General features: G+C 40.0%; 1 protein-coding gene across 1 annotated transcript; it reads right to left on the reverse strand.

The window, feature by feature from the left end:
- Positions 1-709: 709 nt before the first annotated feature.
- Positions 710-14,105, reverse strand: LOC145813087 (uncharacterized). The gene is made up of 3 exons (XM_082908352.1): positions 13,926-14,105; positions 1,312-1,386; positions 710-1,219 (listed from the first exon to the last, which is right to left on the reverse strand). The coding sequence occupies exons 1-3, from the start codon at positions 14,103-14,105 to the stop codon at positions 710-712; spliced, it is 765 nt and encodes a 254-aa protein (XP_082764478.1).
- Between the last annotated feature and the right edge of the window lie 2,226 nt (positions 14,106-16,331).

Consider the following 16,331-nt stretch of genomic DNA (forward strand, 5'->3'; position numbering starts at 1 on the left):
AGGGTTTGAGAGAAAAAGGAGATGAAAAAGTGAAGTGTATTCCCGCTGCTGTCAACTGAAATACACCAGGCTCACTCGAGCGAAGGAGTGGTCGCTCGAGCGACCAGACACAAAGGATACTCGCTCGAGCATAGAAAGCCTCGCTCGAGCCAACAATTCGAAGCTTCAGGTCTGCAATCAGAAGCACGCTCAAGCAAAGAAAAACTCGCTCGAGCGAAGAAACCCAAAACATAGACCTCGCTCGCTTGAATGAAGGAAAGTTAGCTCGAGCCAAGAAATGCAACTCTCAGGTTCAGAACCAGACGTAGACACAAGCTCGAGCGCAAGACTTCTCGCTCGAACCACCAGACACAAAACTCAACTATCGCTCGAGCGAAGGAACCCTGGCTCGAGCGAAGGATCTAAAACAAAGAGCTCGTTCGAGCGACAAAAGCCTCGCTCAAGCGAATGAGCAAAATTCTGGACAGCAACTATTGGTTTAAACTCACAACCAACCTGTAACAAACCTGCCCAACACATCCTAAAACTCAAATATATGGAATTAAAGGATGACAACAAGATATATACAACAACCAACTTCATGGAACTTAAGTCCGGATACAACAACCAAAGGAGAAAGAACCGGGATCGCTACAGTCATAGAGCCTTCCTTACATCGATGACGCTCAATGTACTTATGTTTCGCTAATTCACCTAGTAGTTGTTGCATCTAGGATCTACTAGCTTTCTGTAGAACCCTACATCGATGTCGTACATTGTAAACTGTCTTCATTGTGCTCATATTAAGGGCATCCCTCTGTTTAAGTGTAATGAGTATCTCTTTTGGTCTTACTAGGCTCTTTGAAATATCTACTAACAATGACTTTTCATTAGCTGACAATCTCCCTGCATATGAATGTCCTTGGAGATGCTCTGCAGTTAGATGATTATGCAGTCCACAAACTACATTCAATATCCATTCATCGTTTGTTTTCAACTTGTATGCCTTCAAATCAAATAGACATTCACACTTCTTCGTACCAGTTTGTCTCAATAAGTCTTTTGAGCCATCTTTCAACTTTTTACGTGATCTATACTTCCCACTCCGCTCACAAGCAAGATAAATTCTTGGTCTCTTGGTACCGCCACCATAGTCCGACGTCCTTATAACAATAACAAAGCCATTTGCCCTTCTAATATCACGTACCCATGTGAGCAATTTATCTTTGCTATCGAAAACCTATATATAATGTCACACAACTTTCATAAGAACAAACTAAACAAACTAATTAATAAAAATTATGAACTTACGAAATTCATGTTAAAGGTTACATGTTTAGCAGAAAAATGACTAGTACAATCCACTATAATATCCGATCGAACATCAGTTTCTTCAGTGGATGCGATCTGAAGAAAACAATTTTCATTCAGTTGTACAGAGCTGAAAATAAAAGAATAATTCGGCACTAAAAAGCCAGAAATAATAGAATAATTCGGTACTACAGAGATGAGAAAAAGGAAATAATTCGGCACTCTATAGCCGAAAAAAATTATAAAATTCGGCACTTAAAAACAGAGTTAAATCTCAAGTTTCAGAATTTAAGTATCAAATTTTTTCAAAAATTCGAAACTTATATATCGAAATATGACTATTATTTCAAAAGTTGATTTTTGAATATTTTGATAAAATTCCACACTGACTATCCGACTAAAAAACGCAAAAATAAAATAAAAATTACTACACGAAAAAACAAATTTAGCATTGATTTTGGTGTCATTAGATATATTTTTGCTTGAGTTTGAACTTCCATAGGTTTGTAACTCTTCGATATAAAAATCAAGCAAAAATTGTGAAACTAATAATTAAATGATGTAAATAGTAGAGTATAAACCTAGAGATTAAAGCAATATGAGAAATGTTTCCATAATATTGCACAGAGTGTGTAACAAACAAAGTGACCATAATAGAAAAATTGGGTTTAACTGTTTTCATTCAAAAGGTGTATATTGAGATATTTTTGTTCCTAAAATATGTGTTTAGAGAATTTATGTATATAATATTAGGGGTGTTGATAAATGTCTTGTCACGCCCCAAACCCGCCCCTAAAAGTTTGGGCATGACCACTTCAGAAACAGACATTTAACTTGATATATATATATGACATATGGGGCCTGAACGGAAGCATTAATATTTTAAAATAACAGAAAACCATCTCCATTGAGCTATAACTACCATGTCAGGATCACTAACTGAACATAAGGCAAATAAACATACAGTGACGTGCATCTGAGAATTTAGCTATATGCTTATACACATACATATACAGACCCAGTCCTCAAGATTGGGCGTATAACAAAAGTATTGAAAGGTAAAAGGATTATACACACTTCCTCTTTAGACAGACAATCAGGGTACAAAATCAAAAGTTTAGCAAAACTCCGTAAAATGAGTTGCCTTCATCTAAGTGCCTAGACACCCTGAGGTTGACATAAGAGGAACGGATGCCTTGGGTTGAGACTGACCTCCAGGTGGAGTGCCTACAGAAATAGACATAACATAAAGCGAGCCAAACTCAGTGAATAGTAGTACGTAACAATTTAACAATTAACTTGAATTACAATGTACATGTATAAGGGCGGAGGACATATAGTTAGCTTTATCCTGTAATTATTTTCAGAATGGCCTTAGGCCTATGGTTTTCAGCCCTTAAACAGAATGGCATTAAGCCCTTAAACAAACGGCATTAAGCCCTTAAACATACGACATTAAGCCCTTTTCATGCATGTACGAACTCAAGAGGTGGCTCACACGGATTCTAGAGGTGACTCACATGGAAGCACTTAGTTCCGTGCAGCACTTTGTTTCATACTAACAGATCATACAGAATGACCATAGGCCCAGATGTCACAAATTGGCCATAGGCCTCACAAATGTTACAGAACGGCTATAAGCCTCATAACTTTCACAGAACGGCCATAGGCCTCATAACTTTCACATTGGCTTTAAGCCCAGTTCGCATATGTATGGACTCAAGAGGTGGCTCGTACGGATTCTAGAGGTGGCTCGCATTGCAATACTTAGTTCCATACAACACTTTGTTCCATACCAGAAATCATTAGGTCTTAAAGACCGAACCATCGATATCATGTCAGAGCATAGCATAACTGGCACAGATAAACAAAACAAATTCATATACTTGAACCACGGTATTATTACCCCCGGTCAAGGGCCATAAGACCACGGTATTCTTACCCCCGAGTAAGGGCCTTGTGCTAAGGATGCCATGAATACCTATATATATATATGGACAATCATTCATTAAGTCAAAACGTAACATATCAGAAAATAGAACATTTCTTACCATATCATGTCATTACAGTACGCTTAACAAAGACAGAACAATTTACATTCTAACGTGGGTTACATAATGATGTTAAACCTTTGCATTCATGTCATAGATTCTAAACGACCTCGGGTCCATACGTAACACAACAGAATAATCTTGGATTCATACAGATACCATTGTTCAAGGATGAACATAAGTTCCATTTATTCTTTAAGAAGTAACGTAGTATGCTGATAAATAATAGAGGGTTAATATTTGTTATTGATAGAACAAAAGAATTCCAAAGTCATACTGATGTGCTCAAATCTTTCAATGTTCATATAAGTTCACACTGATTTCCAATCGTCATAAATGTTTGTGTACCACTTACGAAGAACAGAGTGTTAGTGACAATAATTATCAACAGTAAATAAAATATACATTTCTGTACTGCTACTCACAGTGATCGGCTCCCGGTAGCAATGGGACGGTGTCCTCGTTTCGACCTACAGCACAGTACACAACACATAATATGAGATTATACTCGATCTTTTACTTATTCTCTTTGATCATTCGATCAATTAGCCATGGTGGTACCAAGCTCATTATTCCTTAATAAGTTATAATCCATGTCTCAGAAAACAGGAGAAGTTGATGGGAAATGATTTAGGTGAAGAAATGGTACAAAACTGGTTGACAAAAAGTTAACAGTTGTCACTAATTTGGGAAAAACTATTTCTGTATTTAGAATTTGGGAGTGAGACCACTGCCATTGGAAACTAGACTTCTGGGGCTTGATTTTAGGCTCAAGAATCACTCAAGATGGAGTCCCGAGGAAAAAGATATGCTTATTCAAAGTTGGCAGAACAAAGCTGTCTCCCGCACATGCGGGAAACAGAGCCGCACGTGCAGCTCTGGGCAGTTTGCTGTTCGAAAATGGCTCTTTTTTCTCCAACACTTGGTTTTTCCATTTTTAAACTTGGTTCTTAACATAAATCACTCAAAAACATGTAAAATTATCTCATAACATGATAAACTAACATCAATCAAGTGTAATTCCATTTTAAACAAATCAATCTTTCCCTCAAAAATAGAAATTCAAGTCTCATCTTCTATATAATCAAGCTTCTATAATATATACTCCAAAATCATACAAATACATCTTACACATGGTTGATCTTCACACCACAACTTGGTATTCCATGAATCATTCTTAAGATTGAACCCAATTCATGCAAATTTAAAGAAATCAAGGTTTAATTCCTTGAGTTTAACTCATTTCATTCATAACCCAACACACTTGCTCATTTGCATATTAATTTTCCCCAAATCCATCATTGATTTCATGTAGTAGATGCATTGTTTACAAAGATAATAGTTGAAGCCACATACCTAAACTTAATTCCTTGTTTTTCCCCTTTAATCTCTTCAATTTTCTAAGCTTCCATGGATGATCCTCTTTCCCTCTCTATCTCTCTTTCACGGTTCTCTCTCTCCCTCTCCCTTAGATATTTTATTTGACTTCAAAATGATAAAACCCTCAACTCACATGGCCTATCCATATATGTGTATATCACATACTTAAGCTTAACACAAGGGAGAGCCAAACGCGGCCTTACGAATCGCGCAAAATTAAATTTCAATTAAACTTTCCAGATGACTCCAAAAATTATGATGATCATAAATATGCCCCCTGTTCTGGTTTCTGAAGCCTCTAAGGCCTTCAATTTGCAGTACCAAATTAACCACCCAAACGTATATTAACGAATCAGACAAATTAGATTTCCAATTAAGTTTCCCAAATAGTTCTAAAAATTTCAATTAACACATCCAAGTCCTCAATTGTGATTTCGGAACCCGTAAAGGTCGGTAATTTCAATTTTAAAGCCGTGGCTCAACAGATAATTCCTCAATTTAAACACATATCATTAAATTAAAATGCATTAACCCATAAGGCTGTAAAGGTAATATTTAATACGGATTTTGGGGTCGTTACACTAATAAAAGTGAGTAAAGACAAAATTTAATATCAAATTTCTTCAAAAATGCTTATTATTACTTAAAAATTATGCTGATCTCAGATGTAAAATCAATTTCAGGTAATTAAGCCTCTAAAGCTTTCAATTTATGATTCAATCATTATAATTGTGACAAATGCTTTCCTTACCAAACCGATAGAGGTTTCAATTTATAAGAGCCATGTGCTTAAACTAAATTTCTCGAGAGATTTCACATTAAACATTTAAATGCACAGAACAAGGGACTAAATTATGCCAGAAACACACACAAGGGTCGGGTTATTACATGTCTATTATAGTAATTTTTAATTAAGATATAATTGTCATTAAATTAATTTTTTATTAAATGTGTGCCTTGAGTTTATCAGGTGAGTGGAAATACAATTTCCCTAGAATCACCCTTATGAAAAACTTAAAATTTGATATACCCTACCATGTTTTTACCTATTGTTTCCTGATTTAATTTCAATTATACCCAAAAACACATATTAATTAGTTATTATTATCCTTATAGTCATCTCTATCTCTCTCCTAAATTCTCCAAAATTCAGCAGAAGCTCCAAAGCATATGCTTACTAAAACCAGACTCACTTTCACAACCAAATTCGCAAACATTTTCAGAGGGACAAAGCTCATCGACGATCGTCTTTTCATCTCAAACTCTCTCTGTCACTACTATTTCAGTTCTCTATTCGGTAATTTCACTCTTGATTCTCTGTTTTTTTTGTTGTTTTGATCTCAATCTCTACTTATTTTCACAAGTATAGATTGATTAGGTCATATTTTTCAATATCAACATTGTCTTCAATTCTTGATTCCTTTAATTCCGTCTCCAATTTTTATTTCAATGTTCTTAATTCACTCTCTCTCTCTAGAGGCACACAGAAACACACACACTCTCTCTCGCTTTCTCTTAATCACGAATTGATTCCGAGCCACAGTGATGTTAGTTACACGAGCACCAATCGATTGATTCCGAGCTTGGCATTTGATTCTAATTCCGAGCTTCGAGTTCGATTCTGATTCTGAGCTCCTTCCATGGATTTGATTTCTTTGTGAGTTTCTAACTTATTTAGTTTCCTCTCATTCTAGAAGTGTTTTTAGGTTGGTGCAATTGGTGTGTTAGGTTAAATGACAGTGAAATGATTGTCAATGATGGATTGGAATTAATTATGTGATTTTTTTGTGATGTTTCTCTGTGATTTGATTGAGTTAATTTTGAAAGCAAGGGTCTTCATTCAATTTTTGTTAACCATTTCTGATTTGATTTTTGTCTTCATTTTGGTTCTCCGGAGAAATTTAGAGTATGAATTGTGACTTATTGAGTTCCTCATGAAAATCAAACTTGCATTCATCTTTGTAATTTCATATGGTACTCTTTCCTTACCATTTGACAATCATTTGTTGACATTGTGGAAAACTTCCATTCATTTTGAAAGTAAATGTTGCTCTATTTCTGCTTCAAATGGCAATCATATTACTTAGAAAAGGCTAAACAGATTGTGGCTTACTGTTTTCTGCATCGCATAACTAGTTTAGTCTAGGTTCACCCAAGGTTGGAGCACAAAATGTTGGTACATATCATTGAGTTAGCTTGAAAACATTGTCTTTTGTTTAGTGATATGGATAGTCTGAGGGGATAAAACAATATTTGGATATAAGAGAAGCTAGGATTTTGGTTCTCAATTGGACTTTTTATATGTGGATTTTGGTTCTCATTTGTATGTGGATTCTCTGGAAACGCTGGTTAGTTTTTTTTTTTTTTTTGTTGGAATTCTTCAATTTGTTTCTCAGAGAATATATATGCTTTGTAATTCCTAACCATGAAATAGCTTAGATTTAGAAAAGATGTTCATTCTCTTCTGGGGTTATATTTTGTATGTTGCTATGGAACTCTATTCCATATGTGATGTATTTAACTGATTTTGAAGTTAGTTTTCATTGAGATAAACGTTCTTATTACTTCAATTATTTCTTTTGAAGTCAGTTTTCCTGTGATATTCTACATTTCTTTCTTTGTTTTTTGTTTTGTTGCTTTTACATTCTTATTATTGTGTCAATTATTTCGTATTCAACATATAATGTTTGTTTTTGCTATATATGGTATAGAAACAATGGCAGTTCCTTTGATTATCAAGAAGATTGTGAAAAAGCATGTGAAGCAGTTCAAGAGGATCCAAAGTGACTGGAAGATCTCTATGAAGGTAAACTTTCTGTCTACACTGTTTTATTATTGGCAGATAAAGAACTGCTACTCTGTTACTCTGTTTGCATTGAATGTAATTGCTAGTTGAGTTTCATTAGAATGCAGAATATTCCTGTATATGCGTGCACACATTTTATTACTTCATTTTTCTGATCTAAAGTTTTGTTGGATGTCTTGAGCATGAGAATTGCTTATAGCATGCTTATTTTTGTGTAGGACTATGTGTTTCGTGTTGTATTGATTGTCCCAAATGTAGTCCTTTCAGAGATAATTTGGCAAGTTCAAGGGTTGAACTATTTCTGCTATAATTATTATTGATGTTTATTGGTTGGTTTAAGTTTTTAGAATATTGTTCATTCCTTGTTCAGTGCCTGATCAACCAAGAGTATGCTACACATATACATTTACAGTGTCTATCTGAGTGCATAACAAAAGGTAGAATTGATATTATTTTTGAGTGAGGGGAAAATCTTTGCGATTGGTGATTGTTGTTTGAGTGTTGGAGCATTTGAGGTCAAGTGGATGAAGTATATTTTACATTCTGGTGTAAATAAATTTCATCTTCACACAAATTGAAATTTTGAAGCATAATTTATTTCCTTCCTGGAAAGACATTTGTAATTAAGAATGTGGCGAGTTTCAGTTTACTCAAGGTTTCTTGGTTAAGGATGTTGCATATATATTTTTATTTATGCCAATATTTTATTTGGTTCCATGGATGTTTGCATATGCTCATGTGCATTTGAACCTTGGACCGTTTTGTTGGCTCTGCTGTTCAAGTTTTGTTAACTAGTTAAAGAAAATGCTTGCGTTTCTTTGGCTTATCTTTTTTAATGGTTAATGTTTTGTTCACTAACATATGATTTTTTTGTTTTGTTTGATGCATGTAATTGTGTATGACAACCAAGCTGGCGCAGGCTCAAGGGTATTGATTCCCCGTGTGAGGAGAAAGTTCAAAGGATGCGTTCTCATGCCTAACATCGATTATGGTTCAGACAAGAAGACTCGCCATTATCCTCCTAATGGGTTTAAGAAATTCCTTGTCCACAATGTCAAGGAGTTGGAAATTTTGATGATGCACAATAGGTGACGAGTTTTTTCTTGAATTAATTGCGTCATAATAAATAATCTTCGTCTTTCTACCATGCTCCCCAATCCTGTACAACCCTGATTCCTAAAATATATTTTATTTCAAGATAATAATGACCTGAATTTGTCACCCATCATCACACCTTATGGATTGTTGCAATTTCAGGACTTACTGCACTGAAATAGCACACAATGCGTCGACTCAGAAAAGGAAGGAGACTATTGAGCGTGCAGTGTAGTTGGATATTGTTGTTACCATCAAATTGGCCAGGTTGCATAGCCAGGAAGATGAATGATCATTGGCGCAGGATATTAGATATGTATTTGCCTTGGATTACTCACTTTGCATTAGGTGTATCACAACTTTGGGTCATTCAGCTTTTGTGGGAATTTTTGTTTTAAAATTTATGGTTTTGTTGCTAAATCTGTTGCTACACTTAGCGGGTTACAACGTTTGTTGCTTATGTCTTGTTTAATGATTAAGCTGTGACATTTCATGTTTTTGAAATATATCTGGTATCTGTGGTGATAATTTTATGCTTGTTATATAGAAGATGCTTTGCAAGGCTTCACTGATTTGTTCAAGAAAATTCCCATTCAAGTTTTATGTTTTCTGGCTGGTGCATTAGGACAACTGAGCCTGCCTGCCTACCTTTTTTTTTTTTTTTTAATTTTTATGTTGGTAGTTACATTGTGATTATTGTTTTTAGTGTTAAAAGTCATTGTGATTATTGTTTCTACGACATACAAAATTATTTCATAAAAAGTGTAATGATTTATGACATGCAAGAAAATACCGTAAAAGATTATATATGGCATACAAAGTATGTCATAAATATATTAAAAATGACCTTCTACGGCATACAAAATTATGTCGTGAAAAGTGTGATAATTTATGACATGCAAAAAAATGTTGTAAAATATTATATACGGTATACAAAGTATGTCATAAATATATTCAAAATAACCTTTTATGGCATGCAAAATTATGCCATGGAAAGTATGATGATTTATGGCATCACAACAATGTTGTAAAAAATTATATACGCCATACAAAGTATGTCATTAATGTTTAATTTATTACTTCTTACAACTTTACCAGCATGTCGTAAATGATGCTCAACTTTCCACGGCATGTCATATAGCGACATTTGTGTGCATGTCGTGAAAGAGTTTTTACGGCATGCATTGCAAGCTGTAAAAATTCAATTTTATTGTAGTGTCTACTATCTACTACTATTATAAAAGTGTGAAGAATTATCTGTGGGGAAGTGGTTTGAAAATACTCTTCCGGATCCTGGGGAACACTCGTGATCCTCTTCTGGTCACCTGGAAAAGAGTAAACACTACGGTCGGGGGTGCCGGAATTAGCACTCCGACGGGCAAGTTAGTATCTACACTCGAGGAAGCTTGTATTCTAAGTCAAGCACAGTAATTCTCACATACCTCTTTCTGGCTGATGTTTCTCCTATTTATATCTTTTCTTCTTTGGGCCTCGGGATTAGATCCATTTCCTACCTTGTATTCGGCACTTTTTATGACTGTCCGATCTTCACTCGGCCCCTTACTCAATCGGTCGCTTTGGCCGAGTAGGGTAGGATTTGAGCTTTCGGGCCCATTGCCGAGTGTTTCGAAATGTCGACTCTCCCAGGTTTGATTATTCAGAATCTCTATGACTCCCAATAATCGACCCTCACAATTGCCCCCCAAGCACTCCACTGTCGACAGTTGGGTGGAGTGTTTGGCTTTGAATTCGAAGAGTCAGAGCCGAAATTCGGCGGTTGACCATTTCCCAACGCGAATGTCTATTATCGAGGGGATGGCAAAGAATGGAAGTGCCGAGGCGGAACCTTTTGTGCAGGTTGGAGAGACGCCATGCCGATGTCGATGCCGGCTCAGAAGAACGTGCCGACAAACGACCTCGCTTGGATGAATCGGATGTGATTGTGCCTTGTTATTCAGCCGAGATAAAAAAATACGCTGATCTCTTGCAATGCTTCGGTGATCAAAGATCCAGTGGTTGCACTCAGCTTGGCGACCTCTGTTTCGCTGCCTATTGACAAGGTGGCTTTTAGGGCCGAGCCTGATCTGGTTGCAATTGGGTTGGCCGCGCAATCGGCTCTTTTGGTATATATCTGGAGTTTGTCTTTTCTCTTTACGAAAATATTATTTTGTTCTCAAATTCCTATTTTGCAGGCCATCGGAAGGATAGCCGACATGGGCCGTCGATATTATGATGCCGTCGAGCTAATTGGCCGTTTACAAGTGGAGGTTGAGGGCCAAAGGAGTAAGGCGCAGTCGGAGGGTGCCCGTGTCAAGGCCGAGATAGAAAGAGCCCCTAATGCCGAAGAATTGAGATCGGTCGCCGAGAAGAGGGTAGATGTGAGCGACGACGCGCTAAAGTTGGCCTAGGAGGCGATCTCTGAATTGGAAGTTGGGTTGGAAGAGATGAAGGCGGCGAAGGAAACAGTTGATCAGAAGGCTTCCAGCGCATTCAATGCTTGGGAAAAAATTAGATTTTGATGCATATGTGGACGAAGTTCCCAAGTTTGAGAATCGGGGATTTAAACACGGCTAGCTCAAAGCCCTTGCTGCTCCTAATGTCATTGGCTATGCCAATTCCATATGAGCAAGTGGATGTTGAGCCGCTGGAGTCTGACTCCGAGGGCTAGCTTGGGCGACTCTTGTTTTTGTTTTAGAATTTGCTTGGGTTTAGTAATTTTCATATGTAAAAACGTTTACAATTTGTGCCAAATTTACTCAATGAAAATTCACTTTGTGCTTTGTTGTTACTAATGAATGGAATTGTTTGGTTGCTATTTTGGGTGAAACGTATTGTGTTCTTGCCAACTATCTAATTAGGCCGTTTTAGCAAGGCAAAAAGTAGTGCATGAGGTGGTTGTGGCACATATCAATCGGTTGTGGGGCCAAGATGCTTGGCTGGTTATATTAATAAATCTGCCCTTGCCCCAGCCAGTGCATGGACTTCACGGCATTCGCCCATAATCGCCGTTTGGATAATTAGGCCGGTTAAAAAGCCAAAAATCAGTGCATGGAGTGGCTGTGGCACATATCAATCGACGTGAGGCCAAGATGCTCGGACGGTTAGATTAATAAATCTACCCTTGCCCCAGCCAGTGCATGGACTTCACGGCATTCACCCATAATCGCCATTTGGATAATTAGGCCATTTAAAAAGCCAAAAATCAGTGCATGGAGTGGCTGTGGCACATATCAATCGGCGTGGGGCCAAGATGCTCGGCTAGTTAGATTAATAAATCTACCCTTGCCCCAGCCAGTGCATGGACATCACGGCATTCGCCTACAATCGCCGTTTGGATAATTAGGCCGTTTAAAAAGCAAAAAATCAGTGCATGGAGTGGCTGTGGCACATATCAATCTGCGTGGGGCCAAGATGCTCGGCCGGTTAGATTAATAAATTTACCCTTGCCCCAGCCAGTGCATGGACTTCACGGCATTCGCCCGTAATCGCCATTTGGATAATTAGGCCGTTTAAAAAGCCAAAAATCAGTGCATGGAGTGGCTGTGGCACATATCAATCGGCGTAGGTCCAAGATGCTCGGCCGGTTAGATTAATAAATCTGCCCTTGCCCCAGCTAGTGCATGGACTTCACGGCATTCGTCCATAATCGTCGTTTGGATAATTAAGCCATTTAAAAAGCCAAAAATCAGTGCATGGAGTGGTTGTGGCACATATCAATCAGCGTGGGGCCAAGATGCTCGGCCGGTTAGATTAATAAATCTGCCCTTGTCCCAGCCAGTGCATGGACTTCACGACATTCGCCTATAATCGCCGTTTGGATAATTAGGCCGTTTAAAAGCTAAAAATCAGTACATGGAGTGGTTGTGGGACATATCAATTGGCGTGGGGCCAAGATGCTCAACCAGTTAGATTAATAAATCTGCCCTTGCCGTAGCCAGTGCGTGTACACTGCCTACGAAGTCGGCATGCGTCTGTGCGCCGCGTGGCAGGAGATGGAGAGAATGGACGAACAGGCCCGTAGTTTGAAGGAAGCCGAGAATTAGCTTAGGGAGATTAAGAAGGCTAAAGTTGCCGAGCCACGTGCGACGGGTCAATCTAACCCAAACGTGGACGAGCGGGTGACCTAACGGCAAGCATGTTCGTCATTGCAAATGCGAAGGCTAGGGGTTACGAGGAGGGCTTTTATGCTGGTCGAAAGGTTGGGGTTAAAAAAAAAACGAAAGAGACACTCGTTGTGGAGGTTTGTCGATGCGAGAATCAGAGATTTAAGCACGGTTAGATCATGGCTCTTCAGACCACAGAGGTTCTCCGAGCGAAGGGTATTGATTCCAGCTTATGTAGGCTGGATCATCGTGATCATTTTCCCTTTTCCGCCTTTGAACTTGAAAAGAGCGAAGACGAGGGCAGCGTCGAATAAAAATATTCGCTGTAATGTGCAAACGCGGATCGCGTCTGGAATTATGTGATTATTGGTTGGTTGAATGAATAAATAAAAGAAAAGAATTTTATTTTCAATGTTTTGTTATAATTCTTGTTCGGCACACTCGTGCTTGCATATGTTTCATTATACGTGTTTGAATGAACATATCTCAGATGAGTGAATGGACGTTGATCGACCTGTTTTAATCGAAATTGTGTTAAGCACGGCCCTGCGGCTTAGCCCAAAGACATCATTCGCCGATGGGGCTCCGAATTCGGAGACTTTGTTTGGCCGGTCGTGATATCCACGAAGGGCGCTCCGAATCCAGAGACTTTAATCGGCCCAAAGACGTCATTCGCTGATGGGGCTCCGAATCCGGAGACTTTGTTTAGTCGATCGTGACATCCACGAAGGGCGCTCCGAATCTGGAGACTTTGTTTGGCCGGTCGTGATATCCACGAAGGGCGCTCCGAATCCGGAGACTTTAATTTGCCCAAAGACGTCATTTGCAGATGGGGCTCCGGATTTGGAGACTTTCGGCCCAAAGACGTCATTCGCCGATGGGGCTCCGAATCCGGAGACTTTGTTTGGCCGGTCATGATATCCACGAAGGGTGTTCCAAATCTGGAGACTTTAATCAGCCCAAAGACGTCATTCGCCGATGGGGCTCTGAATCCGGAGACTTGTTCGGACCATGTTTGAACTAGATCCTGTAGTAGGTGAATGGAAATCTTTGTATTTACAGAAAAAGAGATGTACATGACGAATAGTTCAGAACAAGTATCATGTTCCACAAGTCGGGTTAATGATAAAATTTGCGTAAATGCGTGGAATTCCAAGGTCGTGGTAGACTCCTTCCAGACATGTCTCTAAGCCGATATACCCCTACTCCAGCGACTGAATCGATCTGATAGAGGCCGTCCCAGTTAGGACCCAATTTTCCATCGGCCGGTTTCCTGTCAGCTGGGAGTACCTTCTTCAGGACCAACTCTCCTGGTGTGTAGCGGTGAGGTTGAATGCGTTTATTGTACGACTTTGCCAGCTGCTGCTGGTACTGTGCCATTGACGCAAGGGCTCGATCTCTTCATTCTTCGATTAGAATCAAATCCAAAGCAAGCATCATGTCGTTTCGGCCCGTATCGAAAACTTGCGACTTCAATGTCGGGTAGCCGATTTCCAGGGGTAAAATTGCCTGGGTTTCAAAGCATAGGGCAAACGGCGTTTCTCCAGTTGATCTTCTTGGTGTAGTTCGATGAGCCCACAGCATGCTTGGTAATTCTTCGACCCATTTGCGTTTGGCTTTCTCCAGCCTCTTCTTAATGCCCATCCAAGATGGATTTATTAGAGGCCTCGGCTTGGCCATTGCTTTGGGGGTAGGCCTACGTAGAAAAGTAAAGCCGAATACCATATTTGCTACACTTCTCTCGGTATACGCCACAATCAAACTGGGTGCCGTTATAGGAGATAAGAGCTCTTGGAATGCCGAATCGTGTTATGATGTTCCTCCACACGAAGCACTTAATGTCAGCATCTCGTATGTGAGTTAATGCCTCTGCTTCGACCCATTTCGTGAAGTAATCTGTTGCGACGATCAGGCGTCGCTTGTTCCCTAGGTCCCTCGGCAATGGTCCTACGATATCAAGTCTCCACTGGGAGAACGACCAAGGACTGGTGATAGAGTTCAACTCTTCAGCAGGTAGATGGTTTAACAGAGAGAATTTCTGGCACTGTTCGCACTTTTTTGCATAACACTCGGCGTCCGCTTGTATTGTTGGCCAATAATACCCTTGCGTTATAGCTCGGTGGGCCAAAGAGCGTCCGCTAGAATGGGCACCACAACTATCTTCGTGTATCTCAGCCAGAAGCTCTCCGACTTTGTCCGGGTGCACACATTCCAAATATGGGCCAGAGAGTGACTTTTTATAAAGCCTTCCTTGTGGGTCCAAGTAGTATCGCATGGCTTTGTTTTGCAGCTTGTGTGCTTCTTTCTTGTCCTCTGGGAGTTGTTCAGAGGATAGGAACGCGGCAATGGGATCCATCCAGCTTGGTGCAGATTCGGCAACGTTGATTTGGACTTCCTCCGAAGGGCCGATGCTTGGCTCTGGGATGAATCCTACGTCGATGGTTCGTTTAATCTCTGAGTTGATTGCGGAGGCTAGGTAGGCTAGGGCATCTGTGTGGACGTTTTGATCACGTGTTATCTGATTCAACTCATGATGGTCAAATTTTTCCAACAGGGAATTGGTCATTTTCATATAGGCCGCCATACGGTCGTTTATTGCCGCGTACTCCCCTTTTAGCTGATTGATCACTAGTTTTGAGTCACAAAACACCAACAGACGTCGAGTACCCAGGATATGCGCATTCCTCAAACCGGCTAAGAGGGCTTCGTATTCGGTTTTGTTATTCGATGCTTCGAAGCCGAGCTTCACGACCTGCTCAATTATTGCACCGTCGGGGGTCGTGATTACAACTCCAGCTCCACTGCCCCGCTGATTGGACGATCCATCACAATACAACTGCCAGATGTCCCCGACATAAATCCTCCAGTCTGGGTTCGGTCAAATCTTATCCATCTTAAAGTTGACATTAGGCTTCAAATCGGCAAGGCCTCCAGTGAATTCGGCGATAAAGTCGGCCAACACCTGTCCTTTGATTGAGGTTCTAGGTAGAAATTGAATATCGTATTGGCCATGTTCCAGAGCCCACTTTGAAACACGGCCGGATGCTTCCGCACTGCGTAGGACTGATCGGAGGGGGTGATCTGTTAGTACCCTAATGTTATGCCCCTGGAAGTAATGCATCAGCTTCCAGCGGAAGGTAACGTGTTTCGGCATCAACCATTCCCTTGCTCACATAATACACTGGTCGCTGCTCCCCCAGCTCTTCCTTTACCAATACGGCACTGACGGCTCGGTCAGAAACTGCCAGGTATAGAATGAGCGGGTCGCCAACAGAGGGTGCTGTCAGGGGTGGTACTGAGCGGAGGTAGGTCTTCAGGCCGTTGAAAGTGGCTTCGCAATCGGCGGACCATTCAAAGGCCTTGCCCTGCCGTAGTGTATGAAAGAATTGTCGGCAGCGATCTGTGGACCAGCTGATAAACCTGTTCAGTGCGGCAGCCATCCCCATCAACTTTTGGACCTCCTTTACTGAACGAGGGGAGCCGAGCTCCAAGATTGCTGTGATTTGCCTTGGGTTGGCTTCGATTCCTCCATGGTTAACAATGTAGCCCAAGAATTTGCCAGAGCTGATACCAAGCGCACATTTGGCAGCGTTCAACTTCATTCCA

This window comes from Camellia sinensis, chromosome 15, assembly GCF_055761805.1.
Source record: "Camellia sinensis isolate YWXY chromosome 15, ASM5576180v1, whole genome shotgun sequence".
Lineage (NCBI taxonomy): Eukaryota > Viridiplantae > Streptophyta > Magnoliopsida > Ericales > Theaceae > Camellia > Camellia sinensis.